Raw genomic sequence first — 16,837 nt, 5'->3', positions numbered from 1 at the left:
GACTGTGTTCCCATCATCTGAATCTCTCTGGCCCACTCACGTGTGTCTCAACACAGCTCATTTCTCTGAATAAACAGCCTTTCCACAAACACTAAGTCAGAACATTAAAGTGCTCTATGCAAGGCCCTTAGTTTTCCACCATGACTTTAGGGAAAGACTGGGAATAGGAAGAAGATGGGATTTGTGGTTGACACGTCATTAGTCATCAAGGTGACTGCATTTTTTTAATCATTAAACTCATCCCTTGATTTTACAGATGTTGACATTGCATTGAATCTTGATGGTATTCTAACCAATGGTGTCCTTTAGGGGACACTTGGTGTTTCAGTGCTTTCAGTTAGGTTCTAAAAATTTCTTTTATTTCCTGAAGCTTGGAAGCTTATGTCATAAAATATCTGAATATATTTTACAAGTTTATAATTTAATGGCCTTTAATCCATTTGTAGTTGTTTAGGAATCACCATAATCAATTTCAGAAGTTCTCTGCACCCCCACTCCTGCTACAGGATATTTAATCTTATTGTGAACAATAATATATTGCCAATAGTTCTAGGTTTACATGCTATAGATTTGATTAGACATTTTTAATATGGTTATCTGTTACCAGTAGTTAGATTTTGAACTCAAAAAAACCTGTTTCTTATTGTGGTGTGGCTTAGCCCTAGCATACACCCTTAATCCAAGAGTTTCTGAAAAGTTAACCCTAGATCAAGAGGTGGAGCAAGCAACCAGTTGATAGGAAGTGAACATGGGAAAAAAAAAGAGTGAGAGGAAGTCTGGAGAAGGGATAGTGAGACACACAGGGAGTAGAAAGGAGGAACATTCAGTGTGAAGGGTTTGTAAGACAGCATGGAGAAGAAGGGGCCTTTTCCTTCTGGGACATGGCTGGGAGCTTTCTCTGCCTCTCTGAGCTAACAGGTTTTCACCACAGCATCTGGCTCCTGAGTCTTTATTGGTAAAACTGAACATTTGGGATTTTTTTTCTTTAAAACAACAATCCCCATATCTTACACCTGTTATTTCCTCTTTTTTATTGTGGAGTCACATTCATTGGTGTTGACAACCTATTCACCAGCGGACAGATGTTTTTATCTGAGAGATTGTCACTGTCCAACAGAAATATAATATGTAGCACCAATGTATGTTTGTATGGATTCTAAATTTGATAGTAGTCACATTTTAAAAAGTAAAAGATCAAAATAATTTAAAATAAAATCTATTTTAAGATAACATACCCAAAGCATTCAATAAGAAATGTTAAAATTGTTTCTGTACAAAGTGTATGAAATACAATGTATGTTTTGTACTGAGCAGCACATTTGGGTTTTAACTGTCTACTGTTCAAATGGTGGCTGCCATACCTGTGGCTTAGTCACACTAGTGTCTTTCTTTACTTTGCTGTCTGGGAAGCTTTATTTACAGCAAATTCCTGGCAAGCCATTTTGCACGAATATGATCCATTTGTTTTAATTTATCTTTTCTCATTTGTTTTCATTTAGGATGCTTGGCTGACTTCACATATCTTTTATAAATTGCCTGAATTAAAAGGAAGTGGGGCTGGGGCAGCGCTGTGCAGCAGGGCTCAGGCCTGGCATGCTCCAGGCCCTGGAATGATCCTCAGATGGAACCATGCTGAATGCAGCTGCTGAAGAGAATGAGATGGTCCCACAGGACACAGCAAATAGAAGACTGGGAGATCTGGCTTCAGCCTGTTCCCTGGGGGTTTCTCTGCCCACCTCTCGACACCCATTCCTTAGTGTCTAGCCACAGGAAGCCTCTGAAGACATTCTGTTTTTAGATATTTAATAAGTGAAAGAGCAGACATGAGTAAGATGAATGTGTTGGTAGATCGTGGCACTATGAAACAGGCCAGATATTATTTGGTTTATCTTACCCTGAAAACACTTAATGAATTGGGGGCAAACAAAAACAGAAGCTGACCACAGGATTCCATGGCCCCTCCTCAGTCACAGAACTGAGACAGCCAGACAGACTGACTGCAGAGCATTTTATGTGCTTTTATTGTATCATGAACTTAGTCTCTGAGGCCTGTTAGTCTTTCTTATTCCTCTGTTATGTGTGTTTTATTCTCCCCAAATTGCCCTTTTATTTCCTGCCTTCCTGAGCCTTAAGCCCAGTGTGATTGTCTCCACATCTTTTTAAATTTTCTCCCCTATATTTTGCTTTATTTGTTGAAAATAAATTCTCCTCACATATAATATATCCAGACCTCAGTTTCCCCTTTTCCACTTTGTAGTAAGTGGTTATTAATATTTACTACCGGTTTATCTTTTAGTAATGCTGCTGTTAATCCTCAGCAGCTGTATAACCAAATCACCACACAGAGACTGGGTTTTTAGTTAACCTAGATCACAATGCTGGGCAATATTTACTCCCTCCTAAACCTCCAGGCCCTCAGTTTCCCAACATTTAGATTTTCCACATTATACTTGCTTTTTGTGAAATCTTAGGTCTGGTTCATGCTCCAAGTCCTCCAAGCTCTCTCCTCTGGCTCTGCTCTCCTCGCTCCTCTCCTCGAGCTCCTCCTTCTCGCCCCTTCCTGTTCTCTAGCTCCTCCCCTCTTTCCTGTCCTCTGGCTCCTCCCATTGCACAACATTGTATCTAGTTGCTTTATTTGTGTCCTGTTTACACAAGAGTTGAGACAGGATGCTTATAGTGAGTATCACAATGCAATATCCAGATTGAAACCAGAGAGTTGGGGGTGGGGAAATCAGCATTTGAATTAACAAGGGTAAGGCATACATTTTAAAAGAACATGATACCAACACACTTCTACCAGCTCCTCCCATCTCTCTTCTTCCCCAGATTGTCTCCCCATTTCTCTTCAGAAAAGCTGTCTCTACACCTTACTGTGTTTGGGCTACATCTTCCTTGCTGCAACGATAACCACACTCCAGACATGGTACCATGGCAGGTGCCATGCCAGCCTTGTTTCTGCAGCCAGAGTTAGCAGAGAAGCCAGCATGCAGCTGATGCTCTAAGGATGTTTGTTGGCCAATAGCAGAAGTGGCCATTGGGTGCCAGATGATTGCTTTCTGCTCTTGGTGAAGAAGGTGCCCTCCAGGGGAGGGCCGAGTAAACTGCCCGGTGTCATACAGCACGCCAATGCTCTGCTTCAAAGATGCCTCCCGCTCTGCAATAGGGATGCGCTTCCTTGTTTGTTAAAGAAAAAAATCTAAAGAAATGAATTTGCTTCAAGATGGACAAGGTTAAGGGTGAACTTTTACTGTCAGGAGAAACTGACAGTAAAAACTGGTTTTGTTCAGACATGTTAAAAACATGCACTGTGGTCAAATGATGCCATTGTTACACACTGAGCACAAGCATTACCCCTGCTTTGACTTACTGCCAGAATCTTAGTGTTCAGTTGCTGTGAAGATGTGAAGAGATACCATGACTGAGGAAACTTATAGAAGAAAGCACTTAATCTGGACCTTGCTTATAGCTTTAGAGGGCTAGTCCATTATCATAGTGGCAGAGAGTACGGCAGTATATGGGCAGGCACAGTTCTGGAGAAGGAGCTGAGAACCTTATATTCTGGTCCCTAGGCAGCTGCACCCCAGGAACATGTCTTCTCCAACAAGGCCACACCCACTAATCCTTAGTCACTAACTTTGGACCAAGCACACACACATGAGCCTATGTGGGCCATTCTCATCCCAACCACAAGACTGGAAAAAGCATCAAGATTTACAAAGAAGACTTTAAAAACAAAACGAAGCTACAAACGTGGCTGAGCAAATGTCCTTATTGTGTATTTGAGCCTGTTTTGGGTATATGCCTAGGAGTGGTATGGCTGGATCTTGAGGAAGCGCTATTTCTAGTTGTCTGAGAAAGCGCCAGATTGCTTTCCAGAGTGGTTGTACAAGTTTGCATTCCCACCAGCAATGGAGGAAGGTTCCCTTTTCTCCATGTCCTCTCCAGCATGTGTTGTCACTTGAGTTTTTCATCTTAGCCATTCTGATGGGTATAAGGTGAAGTCTCAGGGTCTTTTTGATTTGATTTTCCCTGATGACTAAGGACACTGAATATTTCTTTAAGTGTTTCTCTGCCATTTGATATTCGTCTATTGAGAATTCTCTGTTTAGCTCTGTACCCCATTTTTAAATTGGATTAACTGATTTGTTGCCGTTTAACTTCCCCTGCACAGATGTAGCCCATGGCAATTCAATCTCCAAGTGGGTCCCATAATAATGGGAACAGGGACTGCTTCTGACATGAACTGATTGGCCTGCTCTCTGATCACCTCCCCCTGATGGGGGAGCAGCCTTACCAGGCCAGAGAGAAAGACAATGCAGCCACTCCTGATGAGACCTGATAGACTAGGATCAGAAGGAAGGAGAGGAAGACCTCCCTATCAGTGGACTTGGGGAGGGACATGAGTGGAGAAGGGGGAGGGAGGGTGGGATTGGGAGTAGAGGAGGGCGGGAGCTACAGGGGGGATGCAAAGTGAATAAACTGTAATTAATAAAAATAAAAAGTTAAAAACAAAACAAAAAACAGCAGAAAACCAACCAACCAACCAACCAACCAAAAAACAAAAACAAACGATCCCGTCCCTGAGAACCTCAGGGCTTGAGCGATGTGGTTAGGAGGTGAAGCGTTCTTGCTGCTCTTGCTGAGGCAACCTGGGTTTGCTTAGCAGAACTGATAGCCTGTGGCCCACAGCTTCAGTTCCAGCGGCTCTGACATACTCTTCTAGCTTCTATGGGCACTCGTGTGCACACAGGGTACATACAGACAAGCGTGCACACACACATATAAGTATATTTAAGGAAACAGAAACTAGCAGCCTATTATATTTGTGTGAAATTAAAAGTTTTTGAGTGTGAACATTTTTTAAACAGTCCAAATCATTGTTTGCTTTAGCGATTAATTGCCCTAAAAATTAAAGTGTTACAGCAACATTTAATGGCACAGGCTCAATAGCCCATTAATATCAATCTCTACTACTGAAGACCACATTCTAGACATGTGACAGTTATGGTCATTGGCTCGTGTTTTAGAAATAAACTTTAAAATACATCTTGAAAGGTCAGCATAGAATGTAGCCATGAACTTACTCTGATTCATTAATAGTGATATTGACTCTTCCGTGAATCTTGCCTTTCTCATCTGTCTTCTGTTTCAAGCTCTGTGATGTTTTTTCATTTAATATTCTTGCCAAGAATATTTTCTTTTTAATAGGAAGGAAAACGGTCATGGAATCAATGGAAAGGCTGAGAATATGCAGCTGCAGGGTCACCCTCTCCAGAGTGTTCTCTCCATACTGGAACATTTCAAATATCAGAGCATACTGAAAGTCTGAGAGCGCTAGCCTGAGGCTTCATTTAGCTTCCGCTCAACTTTGATGTCCTATTCATTGTTCTATCGATGTGAAGAGACAGCATGATCAAGCAAACTTTCATAAAGGAAAGGTAACTGGGGGCTTGCTGACAGTTTCAGAAGTTCGTCCATTATCATCATGGTAGGAGCACGGGGGCAGACAGGCAGGCATGATGCTAGACCAGTACATGAGAGCTTTACATCCTGATCTGAAGGCAGGAGAGATAGAGATAGATAGATAGATAGAGAGAGAGAGAGAGAGAGAGAGAGAGAGAGAGAGAGAGACTGGGCCTGGTGTGGGTATTTGAAAGAAACCTCAAAGCCTACCCCCAGTGGCACACCTCCTCCAACAAAGCTACACCTACTCCAACAAGGCCACACTTCCTTATCCTTCCCAAACAGTTCACCAACTGGGAACTAAACACACACATAAACGAGCTTCTGGGGGCCATTCTATTTCACATTACCACACTTGGTGCAGTTTATCAAAATGTAAGGCAGCTAGTTGCTATATTTAAACATGGGAAAGCACTGGGGTTTCTGCTATGGAAATTTTAGAGCTTGTTAGGTTTTGGAACTCTCCAGTAAAAAGGTGAGGTAGGATACACCGTACATTAAAATTTTTGACTTAGACTGTCATTTGTATCAGGCTCCACCTTTCTCTTTTTAAAAAAATTATATCCTTCTCTTTCCTTTAAGAAGGTGAAATGACTTATACGTGGGAGTATAAAAGGGCTTGAAATATAGGGCAATGCTAAGAGTGTTTGCCTAGCATGCATGAAGCCCTAGGTTCAGACTCTCAGTACAAACACACACACACACACACACACACACACACACACACACTACCCTCCGTGGGCTGAACAGTGGAGACTCCTGCTGGTGAAGGCTGGCGTGGGGCATGAGAGGAACAGTGTGACCTGGTAAAGCCACTGAGGTTTCAGGTCCAGCTTGTCCTGCCTGGTAACACTTCCTTGCTCAGGACACAGAGAGCCCAGGAGCTTAAAATCAACACAACAAAGATGAAATGTGCTGGGTGGTACAGTGGAATTTATTTGTCTTTATGATGTACACAGAGTAATTACACATAAAAGAGCACACACTCCTCAAAATGGCCATGTGTAGCGCAGGAAATGACTGGTCCCAGTTCACTTACACAAATGCTAATTGTGCTCAGCAATGAGTCTTTTTCTAATGCTTTCATATTTTCTTTTAGGCCCTAAGGACTCACAGTTTAGTACAAATGTCTTTACTGTTTTGCTATTGTCAGATGTATGATGCTTATCAATTCCCAAGAAATAAATAAAATCAACAAAAAGCATATTTTCAAAGAATAAATTTGATGAGATTAGACCAATAAAAGAAACGTTAACAATTACATTATCTTCTCAGGTTTCACGTCTTTAAAAATATTTCCCACACTTTTTTTGTATGTGTGTGCAAGGGTTCATTGATTTCTTTGGTTTTACACTGTATAATCCTGTTTGACCTATGTATATATAGTTTTATTTGTACCAATATAAAAAAAATCAAGAATTAACACTTCACAAGGCAGAAATGGACTTAAGTCTTTAGTATAAAAATGTCTGGTCCATTTGGACATTATTGCTCTCACTGCTTGTTTCTACTGAAGATGAAGGAATGCACCCATAGCTCCCTGCTTAATGTACAATTTGCTTTGTATGTTATCATCAGCAATGCGTCTGGACATTCACCAAAACTATCCGGATCTTGTCTTCAAAAACAAAAAAGTGAAACTGCATAAATAAATAAGTCTACCTAGAGGGCACAATAAATAGGCTTCTCCACAGGAATAATATTGTAACACAAAGCCCTCCAGTGCTGTATGATTAAGCAACAGCTTTGGATTTCCAAAGTCTCCAAATATAGTTTTAATTTTAGAATGGTTTTGTTGCTGGTGTAACAGCTGGCAGAAAAGAAGAGCACACTTCTACTGTTCTCATCTTTCAAAAAGAAGTTGGAATGGGCTATAAAGTTTGCCTTCGTGATATTTAGCTAGGTGTGTACCATCATTTTTGACTTTTGCAAAATTGTAAAATATACATTTTAGGGGTAAAAAAAAGTAGTACAATTCCTTCAGATCTTATGGCTACTTGGTCTCCAGTCATGCTGAGGCAGAGGACGTCTGGTCAGAAATTCTGCTGTCTCCTCTTCTTTGCATCCATGGCATCCAGGATGGGCTGCCTTTTTGCACTGTATCTTTGATGCAGTTCTTCTATTTCTCGTTCCATCATGGGGTCCAGTGCTTTCAGTCGCATTTGTAGTTCTTCTAAACTTAGATTTTTTAACTAGATGTAGAAAAAAAAAAACAAACAACAAAGAAATTAAAACTGTAAAATCATTCAGAATATACTGAAGCTTAATGAGTTTTAGAATAAATATTTTGGGAAATTCTTTACATCATCTTTAAAATATAGTCAACAATTAAAGCAGGAATTCTCTCCCTGAAAAGGCTACAAGTTACACTTTGCAGAAACCTCAAGTAGTTTACAGCAAAGCAATCAATGGCTGAGCTGTCAGGGAAGAGAAAATGACGAAGACATAAGATGAAGAAACCCTTTGAAAAAGGCCCAGAGACAAATGTGCCATGGCAAAAGCAGCCATTTGTGTGATGCACTGGGGACAGCTTTCCAGGACTCGTGCCTTGCGAGCTACCCAGTGCTGTAAAAACCCAATGCCAGCAGATCAAGACCAGGCCAGACTGAATACAGGCTCCTTCAGCAGTCTCATACTTCATTTTACCAAATGTCTCAAATTTCAGCACTTAAACAGAAAATTACACTAGAGTATTTTACCAAGTGTTTTGCTAAATAGCACTATGGCACTATTTTCATTAAGAACCCTTCTCCCCCCAAACCCCAACTGTTATTCAAAAGAAACCAAAAGCTGATTCAAACTGCACTGTGTAAGTTCTGCTCCAGATATGGCCAACCTGAGAATGAAACTGCTGTGAGGTTTTCAGCAGGTGCATTACAGTTCGACTATGCTGGCTTTAGGGGACGACAGCACATTTCTTACTGCTTTTCATTGTAATAGCAGGAAAGAGAATTCAGGGCATCTATGCAAGGAGGATCTGCACTGCCACATAAAATGCTCTACGGCTCTGGGCTTAACAATATTTGTTTATTTGCCAACAGTTGGGGGTTATGCCTAAGAAGCAACCAGGAGTGTCATGAGTGCCACAAGAGGCTCTGTACCACCCACCCACCCACCCAATGAGTTTTTACCCTGTCAACATCTAAAATTAACTCTACACTGGACCCATAAGTGGGTAAAGGCGTTTCCAGCAGAGCTGGATGGTGTGAGTTCCGTTCCTGGAATGGATATGGCGGAAGAAGAAACCCAACTCCTTTGTAGTTCTGTGTCATGTAAGTGCTGTGGCACGTAGGTGCTCCCCATTTCCTACATAAATAAGGTAAAAATCTCCTAAAACTCTGCCTTTCCTTAGCATAGTATCAGTAGAAAGTAGGTAGTTTTTAATGAAGAAAAAGCCCCTGTTAAACAATGAAGATTGCTCATCCACACCTTGATGAGCAAGTAAAGAGCTGTTTCACCTGCCTCCTGAAGCCTCGAGATGAGGCACAGTGGTGTGCATGGGGGGCTGCCGGGACCAGGCCAGTACAGCCTCACTGTGTGACAGAGATTACAGGGAGGCACCTAAGCAGTTCCCACGGCATGCCCATGGGTTTCCTGGGAATAACATTGTTTTTCAGAACAGATCTGCTCCAGAAAGAAAGGAACCCCACCATAAACTCCGAGGCACATGAGGAATGGAGACTCCCCCAGAAGGACAGACTTGACTGATCCTCAGCAAGATGCCTTCCTGAGGTGAGGAAATGCCAAAACTGAATGTCTCCGAAGGGGGCTAGGTGATGGGTTGCAGGTCAGGCAGGTGGAGGCCCTGAGAGCCAGGCAAAGCTGGTGTGAACTTTCAGGAGCCAATATTCTGGAGCAAAACCATTATATGAGAGCAGGAAGACTAGTTTGAAAGTGACAAAATCCGCAGCTTATCTTTTTTAGAAGACAACTCTCCAGTTGTTTTATGAGTCAAAGCTAGAAAACATTCTTATTACTTAAGTTACCCAAAATAGTAGGCTGAAAATAGCACTTCTCACCAGTCCTCCACTTTACTCACACTACCTGCTTCTCCAAATCAAATCCACTCTCAGCCAAAAAAAGGTTCTGAGGATATCGAGAATGAGTCACAAGACAAAGTTACAAAAATATGCTGGGGAAGAGCAACGCTTTGGGAGGGCATTCAGCTCATGGTGGACATCTCACCCAGGGCTGGGAGAGCACCGGCCTGTGAGTAAGCAGCCCTGCCTCACTCCACAGCAAAAACACCTTTCAGGTTTTGTTATTTTTTATTTTATGTTTTAAAGGAAGAGTCCTTCTGTAGAGCCCCAGGTTGACCTTAAACTTCTATACCCAAGGCTGGCCTTGAACTTCTATACTTTAGGCTAGCCTCAAACTCAAAATCCTCCTGCCTCAGTCCCCTGAATACTCAGTGGACCTAGCTTTTAAATTATGCTACAACTTACATTTGCATACGGTTCACAGTAGTATATGGGCTCTCCATTAGTTTAAAACTGGGCATTAATCACACATTTGTTCTGTGCTTAGCTCTGTTCAAGTCACCGCGGAGGTAAGAAATCTGCACAAGCAAGCCAAGAACTGTGCAGGATACAAACGTGACGAAGTTCTAAAGAGCTAGCACGAACACGGGGCCACCTTTCTTGAGACTGATGGACCCAGGGGCATCTATGAAATCCAATTTTACTTCAGTGTTTTCTTTAAGACTCATTTTTATTATTTTAAATTATGTATCTATATGTGAATATGTGCACATGAACTCCTGTGCCCTTAGACGTTAGAGGCTGAGAATGCCCTGGAGCTGGAGTGGGTGACCTCTTGTAAGCCCTGGGAACTGAACTCAAGTCCTCTGCAAGAGCAACAAGTGTGTCTAACTGCGGAGCCAGCTCTCCAGCCCCACTTCATGTTCTTAAGATATGGCCTCAAGTTCAGCACGTTAATCTTCCCCATTTCTAAAGTTCTACAGCACACGACTTGAAAAACAGAATTTGGTATTTGATTTCAGAAAGTATTTTCTAATCAAGTTACGCCTGGGTTTCATGACCCTACTCCAGATAGTCTATCCCTTTTGCCATTATAGACTGTGCACTTTTCAAATCTACCTGCCTCACTGATGGAGACCATGACAAGCTGGTGGGCAGGACTAAGACCACAACACTCCGAGGGTGTGGCCACCTGAAGCCCAGAGCAGCAACCCCTCATGGAAAGCAAACAGCTAGCAGGACTTAATCTCTTTCATTAAGACCCTCCTGTGGATGTCTTCTTCTTTTGCTGGGAGCAAACTGCCAGGTAATAAAAGTTAAATTATGGCAATGAGTTAAGTTCTGGGAAAGAAGAAAATTCTCTTTTAACAAACTTTTATGTTTTCAATGTATAAAATTTGTGAAGAACAGGCCTGTGGTTCCGGAGAACCATTATATGGCATTGTTAAGGAACCAGGCATTCCATTGTAAAAAAATAAAAATAAAAATAAATTAAGAAACCTAAATAGTCTTTCTTACAGTGATACAATTTTGTCTTACTTGGAAAAGGAAACCCTCACAGAGTATTTTACAGAAAAACTGACTTCTGAAGTAGACGATGTAGGGTCTAAAACAATCTTTCTTTGGTGGTAAGTTGACACAATTAACATGGAAAAATATATAACACTAATCTGTGCTACATAATAACCTTCTCCTTTAGAAACCTTCATTTGAAAGCAACCGGTCACTCCTTTTTCTGATGTCACAGGATATATATTCTTCTATGTCTACATCAGGTCGGCTGACCTACTGAGAAGTAGTGACATTATTAAATAACCTCACAGAGCATTATGGCAAGAGCAGGCTGCTGCTGAAAGCCTGACAGACAGCTAGGAAGACAGGGTATGACTGGAGTGAGGCTCATCCTGATTCTTTTTACTGTCTGTTTTCTTTTATGTCTGATTTTGGGCTGGAGGTATAAGATTGGGGTCATAGAAAATGACTTTTTCATAATTTATAGTTACCTATTTCCTCAGGTGAGGCTGCCAGGGAACTGCAGAGAAAACCCTTATTAAAATATTTATTTAGATTTCCTAGGATCAAGCACTATAGACAAGAAAATGAACAGAATGATTCTCACAAGCTAGCATCCTAGCTGGCTAGGAAGGAGCACAGAGTGTGCACTGGAGTATGGGGAGCTAGAAACGTGTAACAGGGCAAGCAAGCAGCATGGACAGAGGCACACACGATACACAAATGTGTGACATCTTTGGAGGTGTCCAGCAGACAGCTGAGGGTCAAGAAAGAAGAACAGGAGATGAGACAAGAGAGGAGAGGAAGGCAGAGGGCAAGAATAGATGGTTGAGGTTCTTAAGTTACTACAAATTTTCCATAACAAGAAATGCTACCTTTGAAATAATCATATATGAAATTTGGAAAAATTTCTTAAAAAGCAAGTACAGAAAACGGATTGTCATGAAGAAAGAAAAGCAGGAAGACCCATCTTCAGGCTACTTCAGCAGTCTGCTGAGGAGATGAGGGTGAAGCAGCATGGTGCAAGAGGGTGCACAATCACTAAAGCACTTTTTGCTGACAGGCTGGATGCTCAAGTATTCGGCTGCGTTTGGGATCATCAGTAAGACAGGAAAGCGATTTTAGTCCCAGTGAGTTTGAGGTATGAAGAAGGCACCCAGGTGCAATCATCAGATAGAGTTACTTGGAGTTTAGGGAATCACTAACATTTCAGCTCGAACTCAAGCCAATAGAGGAAAGTTATACAGGAAGAAGGAATCTCTCGGATCACATGATCTATATAGGTGTACAACAAAAAAGACCGCCCACGCCTTGGTATTTTAGTCAGAAGCTTTGTTAGTCAGCTTTCTGTCACAGTGACAAAACACCCGAGCAAGATAGCTTAAGGGAGTGAGTGCACAATTATTTTGGCTCATGTGTTCAGAGTCTGTAATTTTTGGTCACTGGGCTCATGTCTTTAGAAGCTGCAATTCCTGGGAACTAGGTTCTGTGTTTTTGGACTTGTGCAGAGCAGTGTGGAGGGAAGTAACTGTGGAGGAAAGCTGCTCATCTCACTGTGGACAGAAAGCAGAGAGGTGGAGGAGACCAGAGGCAAGGCAGACCCTTCAAAAATATGCCTCTTATGGCCTCCTCTAACCAATCCTGCTTCCCAACAGCCCATCACCTATGAACCAATCAATCAGGGGCAAAATGTACTAATAACAACAGAGTGGAATCAATTTCTGAAATCATTTAAGTTAAACTGTCTGGACCTTGGATAAACACATTTTGGAATTTGGTATTGTTAAATGTTACTGTTTATAACAAAGTAATTTGCTTAATACAAGTACAAGGTTAAGTACAAAATTCTCACAAATGTCATCAGTGCAAACAGGGACCTTAGAGATCTAGTCTAATTTATATTTAGTGGAGGGAATAGAGTTGGTTTGCTGAAAGTTACACTTCTTAATAGCAGAGAAACCTCTTGTTCTACCATATCAATGACTGACCCTCAGTTACTATACTGTTAAGTCTGTGGGAGAACATCCCAAATTCATCTCTTTTCTCTTCCCTCCACCCTCTGTCTGCTGTCCCTACACCCCAGCATGCCTCTTTCTCTCCGAAGTGAGCTCAGGTACAGGACCTTTCTTCTGTCTGGCCTTGAAGGAAACAAGAGCCCACAAACCAGTTGTGACCATTTAATTTTGGAGAGGGGATGGTTTGACTCAGTCTCAAGGTATGTATTTCTGACCCATTAGGTACCAAATATTTAAAATGACATTTTGCACTTTTCATGAAAACCTAGCAGATTTTCTTGGGTGGTTTTATAGTGGGAGACAAACAAAGGAAAGGCAGAGAATGAGACAAAACACTTCTATCCACAGAGTAAATTAAGTACTTGAAATGAAATTTCATTGGACATTTTGGTTACATTTCCAAGTAGCAAAAGCTTTTCCAACAGGCCCACAAGGAAGTTAAAGCCATGGCATCACTGCTACTGAGAAATTCCCTGAATCTATGAGCCAAGTGAGACCCTCCATGGAATGTTCAACCAGAGCATTTGAAATAGAATGAACAGAGACACTTAGGCAAGGAAGAGCTGTTCTTTTCTCAGGCTTCAGGTTAGTTGGCCAATTTGTTACTGTTTTTGTTTTAAATGAAATTTTCAAGAAAAGCCCATGCCTCTTGACAATAACAGACAGATGGGCACATCGATATTTGCTCATAAATTAAATAAAAAATGTCAAAAGTACTTTTCAATAGAAGCCAACCTTCTGTCTGAAAGTCAGTGGTTTGATGTATGACTTGTAGGTACAACAAACTCCTTGTGTGATGACAGCCCCAGGTTCCCACATTTCACGTGGATGAGTCTGTACATCAAAGTCCAAAGTATTACACTTCTCAGCGTCTTAGAAAAGAAAACGCAAGCATGATATGCAAAGTAATGCCTCATTGCTAAAGTGTCCACAGAACAGCAGTACAGCAATAAAAACGCGGAGTAAGTCAACCTACTGACAGTTCTGACTGCTTAAGCCCTTAGCAGTAAAGACTTCCTGAATTCGAGGAATACTGCTGACCAGGAAGTGATGCTAGTAAGAATGGAACTTTAAGTTACACATTCATTTTATGACACAGTCTAAAAATATCGTATGTAAGTGGAAAGACTGAATTACTTTCTAAGATAATTACTTTCTAAGAGGGAAATATCCTTGAATTTTTATATTATTTTCTGTTTTGTCAAAAATATCTCTAATTGTTGGAGGTATTTCTTAAAAGACTTAATCAAAAACAAGCAACAGACACAGGAATAGGAAGATTTTAAAAACACACTCACTCATTTATTTTGTGTATGTGTGAGTGTGTGTAGGGGTGGGGAACAACTTGCAGGAGTTGATTCTCTCCTACAGTCCCTGTCCTGGGGACTGAACTCAGACTGTCAGCTTGGTGGCAAGGGCCTTTACCATGCTGCCAGCTCAATTACAAAGTTTTTAAGTGTATAAATGTGGTAACATTTCAGGCTTAATGGGTTTATGAATTGTTGGCATAATCAATATGTCAGAATAAATGAGACACCACTACAATGAAGCAAACAGCCTTGCATGTAAATAAATGCTAACACATTTAGTCAAACAGTACACCAAGAAAATTCTGTACAAGGTTTTGTGTGTTTACTGGGAAAACAAGCTCTTCCTAGCAACTGTTTAAACAAATCCCACAGATGCTACAGACATTATTAGTGGCCTGTGATTAAAAAAACATGCATTGCTAATACTGTATCCTGACTCATCTATTTTCCCATCTGCTAGCAATTCTACTGATATGAACTACCAGCAGAAAGGCTGACATCAATAATTTCCTGTGGCAATTTCAATGCACAACTGCCTGTAGCATTTTGTAAGATTCACCCACGCATGCCTCAGACTGTTCCAAGGTGGCCCGGAGCAACACGCTTCTTCCCCTAATACTCCACTACAGCTGACATTCTTTCTGTACTGCACGGAATCCAGTTCGGCTTTAAAAATGCTGCACACTGACTCTGTCACACTCATTTTCCCAAAGGAAACAGACAACGTGTGTCAAGTACAGGCAAGCCTCCCTAGCAGCCTAGACACATCAGGGTGGAGAAGGCATCTGCAGAGACACTGACAGAGGGAGCAAGTGCCACTTAAGGGCAGGAATTCAAAACATCAGTGTACTTTTTATATCTTATTTTTAGCACTGAGGAAAAAAATACTTCACATCAATGCAAATATCCCATGTTTACATATATGCTTAAAATATGTACCTACAAAAATGAGAGTGATATTTTCAGACAACTGACACACACAAAAAGCTGGATTGCTCAGTATAAATCCCCCATAAGACATGATCTTACACATTGCATCATGATCAACTCTGCTAGAGACTCTTCTTCTTCAGGCAATATTCACCCTGTGTTGAGGAACACCTGTCTTTGCTAACTGAATGGCTACATGTATTATGGGATTGCCAGAGAACTGTTTATTTTTGGCTATTTAATGTCAGACAATCCAGGGGAAAATGTAAGCTTTTCACTCCTAAAGAAAAAGAAGCCGGTTTTGTATGGATGTAAATGGAAGAGACAAGAGAAAGAGACTGGTCGTCCGCACGGATGCTCTAGCTGACCCTAGTCCTGTGCGCTCAGCCTCGGTGTCTGTCACTGCTGTAGGCAAAGAGAGTGTCAACCCAGGGTTACAGATCCGGGTACTGGGAGGAGCCAGCTGACACACATATTACAGCAGAGGCGTTGTGTAGTCTATGACCAGCGTAGACCCACTCTGCACATCTGAACATGAGAGCTGTTTCCTGAGTCTTTTAAGAACTAAAAAAAGCACATAAAAAACCCACTAATCAAATAAAGTATTTTTAACTTTTTATTTTGTGTGCATGGGTGTTTTGTCTGTACATCACCGTGTGCCTGATGCCTGAGGAAGCTGAAGGTACAATGAATTCCCCGGAACTGGAGTTACAGTTGCCTGTGAGCTGCCTGTAGATGTTAGGAACAGAAGCTGGGCCCTCTGGAGACGGACACATGCTCTCAATCACTGTGAGCCATCTCTCCAGCCTCATCAGGGAAAGACTCTTTTTCTTTTTAACAGACTACCTACAGGGGTACATTTCTTTAAACAAAAACAAAAACAAACAAACAAACAAACACTAAAAACCAAACCAAAACAGAACAAAAACCAAAACCCTTAGCTTACCTTTTCCCCAGGTTGCACCTAGAGTAGTATTTTTCTTAATGCATTCTAATCACAACTAGTTGAATGAAATTGCTGTATGTGCTTTCCACTTGACCAGCTGCTTAGTGAAATAAATACTTCTCTCCATAGTCTTTGAGGAAGATTCCATATTTTACCAACAGAAATGTGATCTGAGAAAATTCATAATAAGGACCGTGCCCTCATACACAGCAGGACTCCTGTCTGGATGTCCACGGGACGGTGTGGAAACGGGTGAGGCAGATGAACCGCAGACTGGTGAGCAGCGGTGCGCTGTCTTGTTTGGGAAAGATCTTGGCCACACACTTAAGAAAGGAATGCTGAAATCTGAGTTGCACTGCTTAGTGGTAGTTGACAGCATTTCCTTTTACGCTTTTCAGTTTTTTCTAAGTAGTTTTGTCTGCTAAACATAATAAGCAAAATGATTCGTGCACAGCGGTGCTCTTACAATACTTGGTAAATAACTCTAACGTCCAGGCTCAGGGTAAGAAAACTAAGTCATTAAAAACCAGTAGTAAATAAAATCTTTTGGATATACAAAGGACAGATGAAAATAATTAGCTTTGAGTGATGTTTTATTTCAGCAGTTTTGATTAACATTTTTAATAGCTTAAAATACAGAGATATAAACAAGGAATCACCAAAGTAAGTGAATATACTTCA

General features: G+C 41.2%; 1 protein-coding gene across 3 annotated transcripts in view; it reads right to left on the bottom strand.

Annotated features, from left to right (window-relative positions):
- Positions 1-6,379: 6,379 nt before the first annotated feature.
- Positions 6,380-16,837, bottom strand: part of Stk3 (serine/threonine kinase 3) — a 348,343-nt gene continuing 337,885 nt past the window's right edge. For all 3 annotated transcript variants that reach the window (XM_060392896.1, XM_060392903.1, XM_060392906.1), the window contains one exon: positions 6,380-7,655. In XM_060392896.1, coding sequence (XP_060248879.1) covers positions 7,497-7,655 — 159 coding nt within the window. In that variant the 3' untranslated portion in view covers positions 6,380-7,496. The remainder of the gene's footprint in view (positions 7,656-16,837) is intronic.

Source organism: Meriones unguiculatus, chromosome 1 (genome assembly GCF_030254825.1).
Source record: "Meriones unguiculatus strain TT.TT164.6M chromosome 1, Bangor_MerUng_6.1, whole genome shotgun sequence".
In the NCBI taxonomy this organism is placed as follows: Eukaryota; Metazoa; Chordata; class Mammalia; order Rodentia; family Muridae; genus Meriones; species Meriones unguiculatus.
This window is presented reverse-complemented; position numbering and strand designations above follow the sequence as displayed.